Source organism: Mchenga conophoros, linkage group LG17, assembly GCF_057382185.1.
Source record: "Mchenga conophoros isolate Kocher_MC1m ecotype Shallow Benthic linkage group LG17, M_conophoros_male_GT1.1, whole genome shotgun sequence".
In the NCBI taxonomy this organism is placed as follows: Eukaryota; Metazoa; Chordata; class Actinopteri; order Cichliformes; family Cichlidae; genus Mchenga; species Mchenga conophoros.
The window spans coordinates 6,862,333-6,880,107 of NC_140542.1; the positions used below are offsets into that span (position 1 = coordinate 6,862,333).

Below are 17,775 nucleotides of genomic sequence, written 5' to 3' on the forward strand. Positions count from 1 at the left end.
TGTGACTGTATTGGATCAAAATTTCAGTTTTACAACCACAAAGAAACGCATATCACTTATATTAAAAATAATGTTTAGAAAACACAAACCCGAATGTTATATCAGCAGCAGTGTGTGCACTGGGATTTGTGTAAATCTGATACACCAAAAAAAAAACAAAACAGTGATCAGAGGAAGAGCCTGGGGTGACATGTGGTGTAATTTAGCTTCAGCTAAAATCCCTGACTTGAATACTTCTTTTAGTACATGTAGTACACTATGAACCAAACGTACTGGTGTAGTACATCTGCTTTAACAACGTAGTGTTTTCTCAGATCATGGGCCTGTTCTTCGTACCTCGCTAAGTAAGTTAGCTGGATTAGATTGTTGACGATTTCGCGTGATCCTGGATCGTTCGGTTCCCCGAAGCTCATCCGGGACTTGCTGTCATAGCAACAGAGCCGTAAGCGTAAACCTGCTCGGGAGCAGGTTTACTTTATGTAAACAGGATTAGATCGCGGCCACGCAGGTATGTCCGCTTCATTTATACGAAAGCAACAGCGATATTCCACCACTGTTTCACCATAAATAAATAACATCAATGTAACTAAAGATAATGCAGCACCTGATCCTTTTATTGATGTCACACAGATACATACAGGTCATTTCCTAAAAAAGGGAAATGTACTATTAACATTCTATTACATGTATGTGATTATTACAGATGTAATTCATATTTCAGAGTAGTAATTGGAAATTACTTCGTGTAATCAAGATGAGAGACCACGGCTATAAAAGCCAAGGTGGATTTGGGAAGCCTGTCGCAGCCATGTCCTGTCCGTTTACGCGAGCCACCCATTGAGGAAGGTGCAAGATTGATAAGGAGAGTCCTCAGAATTCAGCGTATATTGCGGGATAGACAGGATCCTTTAACTCAGCGCGACAGTGTGCTCATTGAGAGATATCGATTTTCCCGTGAGGGTATTATTCACTTAACCAACTTGTTGACGAGGGGGTGCAGGACCACCACCTGTCTTTTTTTGCTCTGCCCTTTTCTTGGTTGCTGTTATGAACAAACAAACAGAGTATTCCAGGGTCTCTGTCCAAGAGACGACAAGCAATATAAGTGATAGATATTACCATTCTATAGAATATTCTTATATTTCACTTTTACTTGTTCCCATGTTCTAGTGGGTCCTGTTGTGGCTCTAATGTGAAAGAGGATATAATATAACAATATAATATAATGTAATATAATATTGGATAATATAGTGTAATATAATAAATTTACCCTACCGCCTACTGGTGTTGGCCAGAGGGGCCGATGGCGCGATATGGCAGCCTCGCTTCTATCAGTCTGCCCCAGGGCAGCTGTGGCTACAACCGTAGCTGCCTCCACCAGTGTGTGAATGTGAGAGTGACTGAATAGTGGCATTGTAAAGCGCTTTGGGTGCCTTGAAAAGCGCTATATAAATCCAATATATTATTATTATTATTATTAAATTACTTACGAGTTTAATTTGTCAGCAGCTTTCTGCCAGCCCTCTCTCCTTGCTTTTGCAGCCTTTGCAGTGTTCCCTTGCGTTCTGATTTAACTCTGAAACTCCTGAAATCCCTCACTCAGGAGTTCTTGCTCTGCTGCCGAAAAATACCGAGCCGAGCGCACTCCTTCGACATTTTCGCCGACCAATCAGAGGGTTGCCGATCACTGTTTCTGCTATCGATGCGTAGCCCCTTTTACGGCACCCAGTGATGTCACATTACTTCATCCAGCTGTACTAATCGCCAACAGCAGGTGTGTTCGGGGAACCGGATTAGCGCGCTCACGGTTAGCGCGATGGTTTGGTCTTGGATGTTTCATTTGATCTTGGATGTAGTAAGCGACGTACGAAGCACAGGCCCCATTTCTTGTGATGTGATATGATGTTTGCAACAACTGACTGCAACGCTTGCACTAAATTCTGCTTATTATGCGCTTGTGCAACTTATCCATCTGGCAACTTGTTACTTATGAATGTGTGAATGCACTTTAGCACAGTATGTACATAGAAATATCACAGTACCTGTCACGGTACCTATGTGGTGCTGTACAGGACTTTAAAGTGTCACACTTCTGATTAGCAGTAACACAGGTGTTATACCGGACTGCTGTGGTGCAGCTGAAAGCTGAAACGTGAAGCTTTTCATTTACTGATCCATTTATGTCTCAATCCAAACCTGTGGTGTGATGTAAGATCTACAGACTTCAGTTCAAAGCCTATAAATAAATAATTATGAGATTATGGTCATGAAATCTGAGTAAGATCATGAATACAAGCACCTAAAATGAATTTCCTCTATAAGGTGGTTGGGCTCAGCTTTAGAGATGAGACACTGAGGAGCTTGGACTTCTGGAGGGACCTTAGAGTAGAGCCGCTGCTCCTGCGTATCAAACACACCAGCTGAGCATCTATTTTGGATGCCTCATGGATGCCTCCTTTTGGAGGTTTTGCAGGCGCGCTCCTGGTAGGAGACCCCATGGTAGACCCAGAACCCTCAGAAGAGATTATAGATCTCATCTTATAAGACAATGGAGGCATTGCTGTTGACTGCAGTTGTATGCTGAATATTGATGCAGAGCTTACAAGTGGAAATGGCTGCAACAGCTGAGCAGTCTGGAGAGAAATCTCAAATCCTACTGGTTGTTTTTCTGTTGCGCAGTTCGACCCCGAGCAACCACGACATCTGCCTCCACCGCAACCACAACTTCCACGACGACCACCACAACAAGCACAACAACAACAACTCCCACAACCGTTGCCACGACCACAACGCCCTCTACCACCACCACCACCACCACCACCTCTGCTACTACCACATTACCACCCACAGCCAAGACTACAACACCAGCCCCTCCTCAGACCACCAGGAGCGGCAGAATCACAGAGCACCCTCGGACTCCCGCCGCTACCAGTACAGAGACGACCAGTTTGAGCAGCACTAGTCAGAAGTCCACGTCCACACACACCCCCTTATTGGCTGCCGTGGCTCCCAACAGCATTCAGAAAGAGAGCAATGCCAACCTCTCCCACAGAGGTAAGTGACATGATGACAGGAATGTGGATGTGTGTAAAGCGAGTGTTTTCTTCTGCTCTGCTACCATCACTGCTGTTACCACCATCATTAAATCAGCAGGAAGCTAAAAACCAATACTTTTATCCCTCCTTTCTCTAGCTTCTCCTCCCCTCCACTTTTCCCTCTGATCATTTGCTTTACTGGCCCTACGACCTCCTCCTCTATTCCTTTTCTCATCTGCTCACACACCCGTCCGAACGCTTCACAGGCCTGCACTATGTCTCGGTCTGCTTACTGTTGATCCCTCGCGACCAGCGTCTTAACAGAAGTGTCAGAGCTAAGAAATGACAGTCCCCTCCATTCTCGCATAAAACTACTCATCACTCATCCTCACTTTCTGACAGCCTCTCTCTTACTCTCTTTGTCTTTATCTCTGTCTTGGTCTCTCCCTCTGTACCTCTCTCCCCTTCTCTCTTTAGCTCTCGCTCGCTCTCTTTCTATAACTGGCAGTGTTCTTCATTCTCGCGCCAATCACGCTTCACTGGCTCGCAAGAAAAATACCACTTTGCAGCCCAGACAAACAGTGACAGCAGACTAACAGCCGTAACAATGGTTTACAAAGCCACGCTAAGAATTAAATTGTACTTGGAAGCGGACGAGAATCCTTGATAGCACCACGCAGCAAAATTGATGAAGCCACCAAATTGTGAGATCAGTATTTTTCAGCAGTTGTTTTGAAAGTCTTCTTAGCTTTTTTACTGCATGGCAATATTAAATTGAGACAGTCAACCTGCCGAGGCAGCTTTTTATTTTGTCTTTTGTTTCTAAGAAAATGAAAAAGGTTCCCTTTTTAATACTGACTCTTTAGATGAATATATATTTATGTCAGATAATGGGCCTGTGCACTATTTAAATGCCCTAAAAGAAAGATTAACACTAAAACACTTATCATAATACTTGTATATCTTTATGTCATTCTAACAAGTAATTTAGAGGAGAGAAAAAAGAATTAAAAGAGCAGGTGTTGAGGATGAAAAAAAGCTGTACAGATGGAGAGAAACAGGGAAAGATGATGAAAGTTTTAAGTGGGAGTTGGAGGACAGGGAAATGAATGAGAAACGGAGCAAGGAGTAAAACGAAGGAATGTTAAATGAAAAAAACAAAAACGTGCAGTGTGAGACAGTAAAGCCACAGAGAACAAAGAGTGAACAGAGAGCGAAAAAGAACATGACAGTCCAGCACTTTAACGGGGAGGATGGGAGTTGTAGATGACACACTGTTGGGAGGAAAGGCGGCATTTACATGGATATGAAACGACGGGATGGAAAAAGAGGCGGGAGAGAAAGTGATTTTCTGGGAATTAAAGAGGTTGCCTGCTGTATTACTTTAGGGGTCGCGGTACTTCAGAGTTACTAAGAGGCGAGAGGCACGTTTCTTCCGGTCTCTGAAGTTGTCAGCCCTCCTCAGCACACCACAAGTGCTCCAGATGAGAGGTGGAGCAGACACAGATGAGAAAAATGGGGCATGAACAAGACGAGTCTCCAAACCCACGGGCCATGTGTTATAATTTTCAACTCGGTGCACACTGTCAAGTTTGCCGGCATCAGCTGTTACACGCTGCTGGGGGGAGGGAGGGAGGGCATGGTGGGGCGAGGGAGAACCAGGAGTCTGATTGGGGAGGGCAAAGATTAAACACAGCTGGTAACCAATGTTTTCTTTTGATATCGGTAGTAATTTTGCACATCTTTCAGCGACATTAAAGAAAATTAATTTCAAGATTTTGGGGAAAAAAACAAAAAAAACAGACGTGTGACAGATATGAAAGAGTCTGTAGAAGCCATGATGCTGCCCGTAACAACGTCAGCATGACAGGTTTGGTGGCGGGTTAGTAATGGTCTGGGGGGCACAGACCTCTACAGGCTAGGCAATGGCACCCTGACTACTATTAGCTCCCAGGATGAAATCCTTGGAGCCAATGTCAGACCCTACACTGGTGCTCTTGTTCCTGGGTTCCTTCTGGTGTGCGACAATGCCTGACCTCATGTGATAAAAGTGTGCAGGCAGTTCCAAATCCACTAAAAGACCTCTGGGATGTTATGTTTTGGTTCATCCGATCCTGTATGGTCACACCTCAGACTGTCCAGGAGTTCAGTGAAGCCCTGGTTCAGATCTCCCAGGACACCATCCGTCGTCCTGTTACGAGTGTGCCCCATCTTGGTCAGGGATGTGTACAAGCACATACCATTTTGAGATGCTGCAATGAAATTTCCACAAAACAGCAATAGCATGCTGCATCATTTTTCACTTTGATTTTCAGGGTCTCTTTGAATTCAGCCGTCTGTGGGTTGATCATTTTCATTTCGATGTGGCATCTTCTCATTCCTAACACATTACCCAGTCCATATCAGTACAGATATTGATCTGATGTGTTTTTAAAGTATATTTTTGAGCAGTATATTTACGATATACTGTTTTATTAATCATTGTTAATTGTACTGGATATAGCATTCTAACCCTGACAGTTATATTTAAATAATAAGTGGCAGTAAACGTTTTAATATTAAAATCCCTCCAGTAAGAATGACCCTCATGAAATTGAGACTTTTGTCCCCTTTTCTTCTTCTTCTCCCTTTCTCAGTGCCCTCCCTTTCCAGAACAGCCTCCTTCCAGAGCAGTTTCTTTAATGAGATTCAGTTAATCTGCCTTTTTGAGTCTTACTGTAGGACCCACTGGACGTCACTCACACTTAAGAAAAGCCAAAATTCGCTTCTGCTGACTCAGAACTCGCTGTCTGAAGTCGCTTCACCTTTTGTGGCTCTCGTGTGTGCGCACATGTGTGCATTTATTTGCATTTCATTCACTATATGATTTAATTTATGAAGAATAATGTGCGCCTGCATTGTCTGTCACATCCGTCACATGCCATCTGTCTCTTTTTGCCAGCCATAGAACTGGAACAGTCACTTTGTCGAATGAGCCAATCAGTATGCAGGGCCAGCACTGTGCTCTCTTGTGTTAATCTTCCTTACCAGACTTCATTATAGCCATCTGATCACACTTTTGGCTAACAGCTAGCCTGCTGCTAATACGAGGGTTGGGAGCGAGATTAATGTCAAAAGCTCCCCCGCCGACCTGTTGGGGTGAGAGCTGAAGGGGAGTAAGGATGCAAAGCATGTCCAGAATAAATGTCTTCTGCATTGCATTGTGACACAGTTTTGAAACGTCTCGTAGAAAAAGAATGGAGTAATGCGAGATCATGTGCTCGTTGCTTATATTCATACAAATTCTGATGCATTGGTTTCTGGAAACGCATTTGTTCCTTCGTGTATTAAAAGGCATCTCACTGCATTTTTATGCCATCCCTGTGTGATTCATTGGCTTTTTCATTTACACATGCTGCTGGGGAAGACAAAGTCAGCAGTCCAAACTGAAATCAGATGGATTCTCTGCCCTTATATTATGCAAATATCCTTTTCCAGCCTTTCTTTTGATGTTCCCGTGTTGAAATCTCTCTTGCTCTCTAGGAGGGCACTTGGTGGGGTTTGAAGCAAAACTTTTTCTTGGTTTGATTCTCTTTTTTTCTTGTCTTCCATCTTTCTGTTCATCTCAGCTGCGAGTGATCACTACCTCATAGGTAACAACATCACAGTAGCTGTTCTGGGGATAGTCATTCCTATCGGTGAGTACTGTTGACTCCCTCACTGTGTTGTCTTTGCTTTCTGCTTGCCTGCCTCTCCCTCCTCGCTCCTTCAAGTCTGCTTAACTGCATGTTGCGTGCGTTTTGTTGTTAATGTGAGTATGAGGTTATGTGTTTGTGTGCGTGTGCCTGGGTTTTAGGATGTTTGCGTTTCTACCTGGCTGATTAAATCTAAAACATTCTCATTAAAATAATAACAATTCAACACATTATATCTGGTTCAATAGTGAGATTCAGGCATAAAATTGTATCGCATCTATTGAAAAAATGTACTGAGGTATGGTATTATCCAGCAACATCCTCGTGGCCTATGGCTAGAAAAAGCCATTACATGGAAGTGAGCCCCTCTGTAATATGCACATTATGTCATTATTAATGACATTTGAGCAAATGTGAAATTCAATTCAGGTTTTGTCATCACACGACCAGCTGTTAGTACATTTTGCTCGTGTTCACCGCTCTGATCAGATCGTATCAATCAGGCCAATGTTCTGACCTATTTCTGTGACCGAGCGGACTAAGAGTGGGTTATACCGCTTTACGGGAGACGAGGGGAGAGAAAAGTGGATTAATGCCATGAAATTGTGTTTTTGGCCTGGAGCAGGAAGCTAATGACCTCAGACATAATGCTGTTGTCTGTTTAGGCAATAAAGAGAAAACCATCAAGCTGCCTCTACAAAGGCAGAAAAAGGCAATTGTAGTTCTTTCAATCAAACCGGCTTAGAAAAGTTAATCTACTCTATTAGCTCCGATTAAAATGAAAATCGAATTTTATGGAAATATTTCATACTTTCATGCCCAACGTGACTGGGAAATCAGCTGAATGTGCAAATGGCCTTATAGTGGCAGCATATGCCACTAATTGAGATCTCTTTCATCCCTAATATTAACAAGTTTGATAATTCAGGGGAGCGCTAAAAGATTGTAAAGCTATTTTTTTTTCTCTTTCCAGTCTCTATAGTTGAAATATCAGCTCATTAAAATAACCCTGGAGACTATTAACCCTTTCCGCTTTATCCTTTTTTTGTCCTTCTCCCATTTATTGCCACCACAAATCTTTTTTTTTTAGCAGCTTTGAAACATTAATGTTGGAGGTCCACACGGGCTGGATTTCTGCACCCCAGCTCTCCGCTCATACCCAGCAATGCACCACACCCACCCACAGCTCCGTAAGGGGAAGCAGCCCAGCAATGATTATCAGTTTTAGCCAAAGACAGGCTGTTTTGCCACTCGCTCATTGGAGATAAATTTTCTAAATGAGAGGAAAGCTGATGGGGTTTTTTGTTTTTTTCCCTTTAAACCATTGAGCATTTAGAGAAGAACAAAGGAGGAGCTGGGGTTTCCAACCCAGCCACGAAGGAATCTCAAGTGTCTATCTAATAAAGTCGCAATTAGACAGGCGTACTGTAGCGTAGGAAAACACATCTATGAATGCAGGCACACATATCCAAACCTCCTTGACTTACCTCTGATTTGGGTGTTTGTGCTTTCATTATACAAAAACTCTAAAGCATGCACTGTACATACACACACAGGTCCTTGCAGGGCAGTTATGCTGATATGGTAATGAAAGAGGAGAGACGGCGCTTATCTCAAATCCTCCAAATCCCAACCCTTTCCCCGTCTTCTCTCCTCCTCTTACCCTCTTCTTATTCTCCTCCCATAACCCCATCCGGACACTCCAGATATTAATTTTTCGGTGCAATAAAATACAAAATTATAAATCATTGCCCAAAATTCTGTTTTTTGAGCAATGCGCACCAGGATTATATGCTGATGACAATTAAGCAACCTTGTGGGGCTTTTATTCAAAAACAAGGTCATAATCAGTGTCTTCAGGGCTTGAATGGTTACAGATTTAATATAAAATGCCAGTTTGGTTCAGTGTGCCCACGTGTGTGTGTGTGTGTGTTGGAATGATGTTTATGTGCATGTGTACCATGCAGACATTTATGTTGCATATTGTGTGTGCATGTTTTTGATCGTTTCGTGACACTGAGGGGGGGATATAATGCAATGAATGATTAGTTCCTCTTTGAAGGCTCATTGTTTCTCTAATAAATGCTTAGATTTTTTAAAATGCAGATACAGAAGACATACGGGGGATGAAACATAAAAAGCTCAGCCCACTAAATTTATAGAAACAGATGCATAAAGTGCCACCAGTTTTTCTAACAGTTTCAGAAAAGTGGACTGCTTCCCCTTCAGGTTCATCTCCTTGTGCACCTCTGGACGTTTTCCAGAAGGCGAATATTTCCATGTTTTTTTTGTTGTTTGTTTTGTTTTGTTTTTAAAATTTTTGAGAAGCTGTTATGCAAACAACATTTCAAAAACCAAAACTGAAAAATAATGAGCCTTCAGGTGAACAGTGCAACGTGTGTTTGTGCGTGAGTGCTTAAAGCGCCGCTCTGTGTCCCCCGGGCTGTGTTAACGCTCCCGCCGTGTGTTGTTGTTGTGTGTGTGTGTTAAACACATGCAGTCCCTATCCTTGCCACAGTGGTCATCGGATTGCTCTGCACCGGTGGATACCTGGTCTGGCGCAACTGGCGGCGCAAGAACACCAAGAGCATGAACTTCGACAACCCAGTGTACCGCAAAACCACAGAGGATGACGACGACGAAATCCACATCGGGCGTCAGAGCGAGTCCATCGGTCACGTCTACCCAGCAGTGAGTGGCAGCCACAGTCAGCCATTCATAGCGCTTCCTCTAGGGGGCGGCGTCACAGACAACAACTCTCACTGGTATTCGGGGGCGCCGATGCTCTCGAACGCTAAGTGAGAGGTACTGCGGAGGAAAGGAAGAGGTGTGAAATATTTGGAAAATGGGAGTTGGCACGAGGGTTTGGAAAAGCCCGTTTTCTTGTACATGTCAGCCTGGTGGAAAGAAAGAACAGGCTCGCACACGTTCACATATCATTTTATTTCTTTATGTTTTTGAAGTAATTACCGAACACACCTGTCACGCGTACACGTAAACCCTCGACACACATTTCGTTCACCTTCAGCGACCATATTCATGCGATACATCCCTGCTGCCGACCCGCCATCCCATTTATTTGTGCATCGTGTTAGTGTTTTTGGTTGTTGAAGTGAGTGATCCCCATTTCCTGACAAAACCCTTGTGCACAGGCAAAGCATTATTCCTTTGCTTCAGAAAGGTTCAGCAGCCAAGAAATCATGATTAGTGCAGATGAGATGCAAAAAAAGAGAGGTGAAAGAGGAGTCGCTCTATAGCCACTGCTCACAAATAAATTGGACATGTAGAGTAGATAGTTGCGTCATAGCATTGAACTAATGCGATTTTGTTTTGAGGTCACACAAAATTTGAAAAAAGGAGCACAAATCAGGATGAAGGACTCTCTCGAAATACAATTTATCTTGCAGAAACCATAAATCTCAGCAACGCAATTTCAGGATTACCCTGATGACTTCCCATTGATGTATATGCAGTTTTAAAAGTCACTGGAAGCGGCATTTTCTACAAACCCTGGATACAGTGGCAGCTGCAACACGTAGCAGTAAAGTAAAATGCCCTTAAATCCAGACTGTGCGTCATTAGAAGTTTATGACATTTACCGAATATGCTTCTTGTTTTGGGTGTCAGAGAGCAAGCGGCGAAGGGCAGCCAAAAAGCATAAAGGAGGGAGGGCGAGACGGGAGTCTAGCGCTTTGATCTGTTGGCATGGTAACACAGATTTCTTTGTGTCACCCCGGAGAGAAAGAAGGCAAAGAATTCTGGGTATCACTGGCATGATGACAGGCGGGAAGCACGCTCAGACAGACACTGAAACAGGTGCACGACTCAGTCGTGCACCTGTCGAAGTAACAACCTACCCTCGCGGAACGAGAGAGGGGGCTTTACTCCTTCTCTCTCGTTTTCCCAGTTTTATTACAAACATTTGTACAAATCTTATGTATTGCCTTTTATCTCTTTAGTGGTTTTCTTCCTCTTCTTTTCTCGTCCTAACTTTTTCTTGCCCTTTGTCTCAGTGTGGCAGCTCGGGCAGCCAGAGAAATCAGGCTTGCATTATGTGGGCCAGACTTTCGCAACCGTAGGCAGGCAGCCTGCATTCCTCGCTACGAGCAGCCAGGGAAGGAGGGGACAAACAACACGTTGGGGGGGGCTGAATTGGAAAGAAACGAAGACGAAGGTTGGGGAGAGGAGGCAGAATAGTGAGAGGGCATCACATAACAAAGCTGCCATTTTTCTTCTGGGTTCCACCTAGACTGGAATCTTGTCTCCCTTTCTCCTCTTTTTCCACTGAGCTTCTCTATTTTCATTCCCCGCTGTTCTATCTCACTTCCTTCTCCTTAACCAGCCTGTTGTGGTAACGGTCTTTTTATCTGCTGTTTGCAGCGCGTGGCACTCAGTCTGGAGGATGATGGCTATCCCTGAGGGAGGAGGGGGATGCAGCCTGCACCCCTGCGCTCCCATACTGGCCCCCTCCTCTCACCACAGCCTCTAGACCACTACAATGAGGCCAGTACAACGCAGAGGAGAAAAGAAAAGGAGACCTCATTTTGCCTCCCTGTTTTTAAAGAGCAGGGATGACATGTACACCTGTTAAAGCCCACCTCCATCTCCTACCGTCTCCACTGGAGTAACACTACTACCATTATTAGCTACTACTACTACTATTAGTTTAGTAGCCTCTGCTCCACTCCTCTCTTCTCTCTGCCTCTTGTTAGCACCAGTGCTACTCAAAATGCTGCTTGATGATGATATTGTCCATACTAACCTCATTCAGCTGTCTCAGTGCACTTTGTAAATAAAAGGATTTCTGGCTGCCGTGCAAGCAGGAGAAGGCGGCGTGCATCATTTTAAATTCCTCGTGCTTTCACTGTATTTATTTCTGTTGCGTTTGCTGTTGTAAATATGTGACCAGCACCTCTCAGTGCACAGCACGAAAGACAAGTTTGGAAGGATGGTGCAGTACAGTGGCAAGCAAGGACGCTGTATTTCTTCATTGTCATGTAAAGAGACCTTTTTGAAGGGGTTTGTTGCAGGGGGGTGTCATCCTTTTTCACACCTAGTCCCTCAAATTTGCCCTTTCACTTACTGTAAAGCTAAATATAGCCAAGGAGAGGAAAACTGATGAGGTCGTCGTACATTTAGAGGTGATTTTGGGGATAAAGGAGACTTTTTTCTTTCTTTTTTTTTTCCCTTTGCAATTGGAGGGTTTGTGCTACCAGAGGGTAGTGCCTCAAGGCTGAAAGCAGCAGGGTAGAAAAGGCAAAGGATTATGGGTAATCCCCTGGCCTCTGCCATCAGAGGTGTACATACAGTCAATAATGAACTTGGGATTGTTTTCCTGTTTGCACTGAGTAGCAAGAATCCCACATGTGTTTCTGAGTCTTCATTTGCATCTGCCAGCGTCAATATTCTAGCAGCGAGAACATATTCTTTTGAATTGATGCAGGGAATTGGATGTTAAATAGTTGTTTAGTGATCGGATTTAAAAACATGTAAGTGCATGCTGCACTTGCTGTATGGGAATCCTGGAGGAAATGAAGAGTGAGATGACAAGCTCATCACAGCAAGAAAACACAGAGGTGTTTGACTTTGAGTGACCCCTTAAACATCAGTCCCAGCTGGAGTTTTTTGTTTGTTTGTTTTTTGGGATGAGGTGGGGTGGGGGGCTACCTTTACTCCCCCTTTTTAACAATGCAGCTGTGTGTTTTCTGGATGTGATGCTGTATTTCTTATGTCTTGTCACCGTCTCTGTGCGGTGCGCAGATGAGTAACACACCGAGGCCGACTGAGCTGAGCGCTGATTTGAAAAATGGGACCTGATCTTCCTTGGCTTGCTTCGAACCAGCTTCCAGCCTATTGAATCAGTTGCGATTCATGCCAATGAATATTGTAATAATTGCTCATCTTGTGCTGGAATAGGGAATCACTAGAGGCCGCGATGACAGAATAGCAGAACTGTTACAAGTAGTCGAGGCAAATTGCCAGCGTTCTTATTCAGGACATCGTTTAGTGTCCTAATTGAAAATTTGACAGTTTTAAGCACAGTTAAAACACATTATATACTCTGTAAGGCAGTTTTGGATGGTCTAAACTATAAATACATGAAACACTCGTCTTCCATTCTTGCCTAATGAATCTGATCAATGCTGCATGTAAGATCCTACATATTGGACTAGTAAATCCAATATGACTAAATAACACACACACACACACAAGTTCCCAATGCAAATGTTAAAGTCTTCCATCCTAGACTCAGTACGGTCTCAGATTATGTATTCATGCAACAGTTGATTAATGACGGTTATTATTCATGGATTTCACTATTTCTTGGAAGGCTTAGCTTCAGCGTAGAAGCTCAGATAACCACGAGGGAGGAACAGAAAGGCAAGGAAAACAAAGATGAAAGGTGGTGTAGGGCTTGACTGCCAGAATTTATACGCCGCCATATGTGAGCAGGTTTGTACTTGGAAGATGAACGGTGGGTCGTTTGTTTTCCCGGATTTCTGCCAGTGTTGGCATCGCCGTATTCTGACAGTCGCTCCTCTTGCCTCCCTTGAAAGGATGGCACTCTCTCCTCTGTTTATGAAGCACAGTTGTGTGAACTGTGTGTGACAAGTAGCAAGCTAGACAGGTAAATCGTAGTCCTCTCCAGCAGCGCGCTCCCCCTACATCCATCTAACGGAGGAGGATCGAGCGCAAGGGGGAGGCCATCTCCCTTCATCTTCACCTTGTACAGATGAAGAAAAATGTAATGCACTGCACAGTGGGGAAGATTGGGACTCCACTCAGCATGACGTTAGACTGGTTTGTTAGTTTCCACCAGTGACTGCTTTTTAGGCCTTTAAGAATTGACATATATTGAACAGATTTGATTAAACACTGAAAACAATGATGTAGATTAGCCACTGCAGTTTTCATGCGTATAGGATCCAGTTCCCAAAGGAGAGATTAGGTAGTGATGGAAAAATCTGGATGTAAGCTATCTTTGTGAATTTAAGATTAAATAAATCACAGCTCCCTGAGCTGAGTCAGCTCTGCGTGCCAACACTTTCCTTCATGTCCATGTTTGCTTCAGGTCTAATCGAGTTCCATGCTGGAGGTGGGGGGTGCAGGTAGGAGAATAAATTGCTTATTTATTGAGGTGTAGGAAACTTATTATGGCTACAGTGTGAAGACAGATTGGCTGGTCCACTGTGTGGTCACCTCAAGAACATTCGTCTATTCTGAAGGACATTGAAAGAAGTCCGGAACAGTTCTTTGTCTGTAACTATTCAAGGTAGTAATTGTAGTGGCAATGGAGGGCTTACTGTGACCATAGGCTCTCTAGACATCTGCTTCACTGTTGTTCCATATTTACAAGACTATTAAGGGACTAACCACTGGTGTGATGTCGGCTATAACAGCTTTTTTCCTCTAGGTCAGATAAGCTTAGAGTGCACTGGGTCACTATTTGTTTTTTAGTTCAGTGTTGATCTAGTAATCGCTGCTTTAGAGAACAAAGTGCAACATTATAAACGATACTGTGAGTTCTTTAACAATTAATGGGGAAATATACTGCACTAAAATGAACTTTTTCCTTGTAGACTGTGTTTACTGAATTGAAAATGTTGATGTACGTCTAAAAATGTCTTGCTAGTAAACTTGAAATCTTTGAGAAAAATGAGTTAATTAAATGAGTTGGTCTTGGCATTGTTGTGTTGTATGGATTTCTGAGTTACTGGAACTCACTACCTTTTGTTGAAGGAAGAAAACAGGGTACATTTGTTCTGGTGAAGTGAACGCTTTGCTATTTTACTTTTAACACAGAATCAATGCTGTCACCTAGAAATGACATTTATATGGTACTTAATACTAAAATGTTATCTGAAAGGCCGATTTTATTGGTTGATGTTGCATAGTTTGTCCACTAGAGGGCGCGTCGCAACTTCCCTGTTGGCGGTACTGCCACACACGCAACAAGCAGCAGATCCAAACAACATCAGGCAGTGTGTAAATGAGTAAACAACTACATATCAGCTGATATGAGTTTATCAAATTTAAATCAGCAATTTTGACTATTGGTTTTAAGAATTAAGAATTCTATATCGTTCAGACGCTTGTAGATGCTAGGTTGTTTTGTCTTTTTGTTTTGTTTGTCTTTGAAGGAGAATACATTATGGTTATATACTAGAATTGGCAATCAGATGTTCAAGGTGAACAGATGGCATACAAAACAACAGAAGAGCTATTTTCCTTTCTGTTTTAGAGCTTTTAGTTGACTGCTGCTCAAACAGCTCTCACCTACAGTCCAAATAGAAACCAGAGCTAATATTTACATATATCATATCAGAACTATATAAAAGGACTAATATGGTCCCTTTATATGTATAGACGCCTACAGCTACTACATATAAAATGTGTTGCTAGAGACTGTGTTTTGCTTCAGTGTAGTTTCTAGGTGACAGGATTGAAATGAATATAAGTTGTTATTTTATGTAGAATGCATACTGTTTACACCAGCAAAAGCATATGTATAGGCATATTTATAATATTTAACTCCTTGATATTTAACTCTATTTAACTCGTTCACTGATTGAGAAAACAAATATTCAGAACAATCCCAATGGACATCTTAAGTGCATAAACTGTGCAAATTGTTACTAAATCGAGGGAGGAAGTTGTTGCTTGTTATCAGCGTAAATAGTAAATACTAACAGTCCTGATAACCCCGATACAGTCTTCCTGATCTGTGCTCTCCATTTTATCGTACTGTTGCTTGTCTTTTCCTTTTCTGAGCGGAGACCTTACGTTGCTTTAACCACAATGCTCTTCTCACATCGCTCCACCTCTTCATCTCCTCGAGCACTGTATCAAATGTAATTCCAACTGTGAGTTTTAAAGTGTTTCTTTGGCTGTCGCACTGTTGAATTTTAGCTTCGAGGGCAAAGTCCACGCTGTTGTTTCTGTGCACTCTCATTCGCTTGCAACCCTCTCATCTTCATCTCACCCATGAACATCTTTCCTTTGGCAAGGGCTCTCAGTCTTTGGGTAGACAGGCACACAGTGGAAGAATTAAAGAAAAAGAAAACACTGGAGGAAATAACCTGAAACAACAACAAAAATAATAAGGAAGTCCCCAGAGATAGAAAGAAAAATGTGAACCAGCAAACCGGTGAACAATCACACTCAGCTTGGAGAAGCGGCCTCCCCCTTGAGCTACAGTTTTGGACTGTGGAAGGAACCCTCAGTGACTCTACTTGGATGGCACTTAGCTTTTGTTGACCCAGTGACTTTCCTCGATACACTGACTCCTCTTTTTGTTATGTGGGGAGGTTTTTTTTGGACTGTGTAAGTGAGTTGTAGTTGTTGCTCTCCTCCTTTCTCTGTCTCTCCCTCTCTATCTCCTCATCAGACTATTTCTAGTTTCATGTGTAATCTACTTGATGTTTGATTACTTGAAGGGGCAGCGTTCAGTTGCCTAGATTTTTCGAGCACTCTGTGTAAAATGAAGGCTTTCGGGAAAGAAGGTGATCTTTGTGTAAATCTTTTCATGGCTCGGGATGATGATGATGATGATATGTACAGGGGGAATGTTTTGATACGTTTTTATGGTCCTTCCACAGTCAAACAAGATGAAGAAATTGAAAGAAAATCTAAGGCTCCAGATTTTTTTTTTTTTTGGCAAAACTGTCCACCTACATTTTCTCAGAAATCTTGCTGATATGTCTTTGTCTGCAAGGAAAGATAAAAAAGAAAAGAAAAGGAAAAAAAAACATTCGGGCCTCTAACCATTCCTCAGCCATAAGACAGGCATTTTTTCTTTATGCTGTTTGTTGCACAAAACTTTTCAAAAAGCCTTCTGCACTGTGTAAAGAAATAACGTTCTTTGTAAGGGAGGAAATAAAAGTGTGGTGGGGTTGGGGCTCAAGGGGGGTGTCCAGTGAGTGGTACAGTCCAGTGGTTTTGAATCCTGACTTGTAAATAATACGTTTTCATACTGCAGAAATCTTTTGATAATGTTTTAAATGTATCTGTAAAAACAACAACAGCGGCAAAAAAACGGAGAAAAAAGATGTACATAAACTTCTGGGGTAAAAGGAGTGTAGACGATATATGAATTTATTTGTACACACGAGCACTGGATTTCTTTACTACTTGATTGTAACTAAAATTTAATAATCTGCCAAAGTGTTCCTGTATTACTTTCACTTCCATTTGTTCGTTTCTGTTTTACTCTCCTGCTTTTTAACAGCAATGCGGATTTTTAGAGTTTCCACTGTATTTAATTCTGTTTAAATTTAATTCGTCTTTTGTTAGTTTGGTTTTTTTTTGGGGGGGGGGGGTTATTTTGGGGTTTTTTAAAGTGGGGATGGGGGGGGGGGGAAGGAGGAGGAATCATTTTAATTTATTGGTGCCTTGTTTTGTGCTCCTGTACACTTCTACTCTGTTTTTCTGTCTTCTGTGTCTGTTTGAGGGAGGGAGGGAGGGAGGGGGTGGTTAACTGGGGCGGGTTGTTGAGGGGGGGGGAGTGTTGACAACTTAGCAACTTCTGTACTTACATTGAATATCTGTACTGTATGCCAAAATGGTCTCACTCACGTTTCTATGAAATCAAGCTGTTGATAAATATCTCTATATATTGATATATTAAATTTATAAAAACTGTCCAACCCTTTAGTGTGAATACTGTTTTCATTTGTATTTGTTTCTTCGTTTCTTTGTCTTTCTGTATGGGCTGACAACTTGTGCAGGCTGTGAAAGCTACTGTAGGTTGCAGCATAATGTATTAATCAAATTTATTACTCTCACTCTTCTTTGCAACTTTTCCTAACACTAGTTTCATCCATCCATCCATTCGCTTCCGCTTATCCTTTTCAGGATCACGGGGGGCGCTGGAGCTTATCCCAGCTGTCATAGGGCGAGAGGCGGAGTACTCCCTGGACAGGTCGCCGGTCTGTCGCAGGGCTAACACACAGAGACAGGCAACCATTCGCACTCACATTCACTCATTCAAAAGTAAATGTCTTAAAACATCTTGACTCTAGGATTAGAAAACTTTACTGAGGATTAATGTGCAGCTCCAAAAAGTA

General features: G+C 42.6%; 1 protein-coding gene across 3 annotated transcripts in view; it reads left to right on the forward strand.

Moving 5' to 3' along the window:
* LOC146554999 (prestin-like) overlaps positions 1-16,577 on the forward strand; it is a 44,228-nt gene extending 27,651 nt beyond the window's left edge. For 2 of the 3 annotated variants that reach the window (XM_085253032.1, XM_085253030.1), the window contains 3 exons: positions 2,680-3,054; positions 6,644-6,712; positions 9,210-16,577. In XM_085253032.1, coding sequence (XP_085109158.1) covers positions 2,680-3,054; positions 6,644-6,712; positions 9,210-9,511 — 746 coding nt within the window. In that variant the 3' untranslated portion in view covers positions 9,512-16,577. The remainder of the gene's footprint in view (positions 1-2,679; positions 3,055-6,643; positions 6,713-9,209) is intronic. The other variant, XM_085253031.1, reaches the window with a different exon arrangement.
* Positions 16,578-17,775: the final 1,198 nt, after the last annotated feature.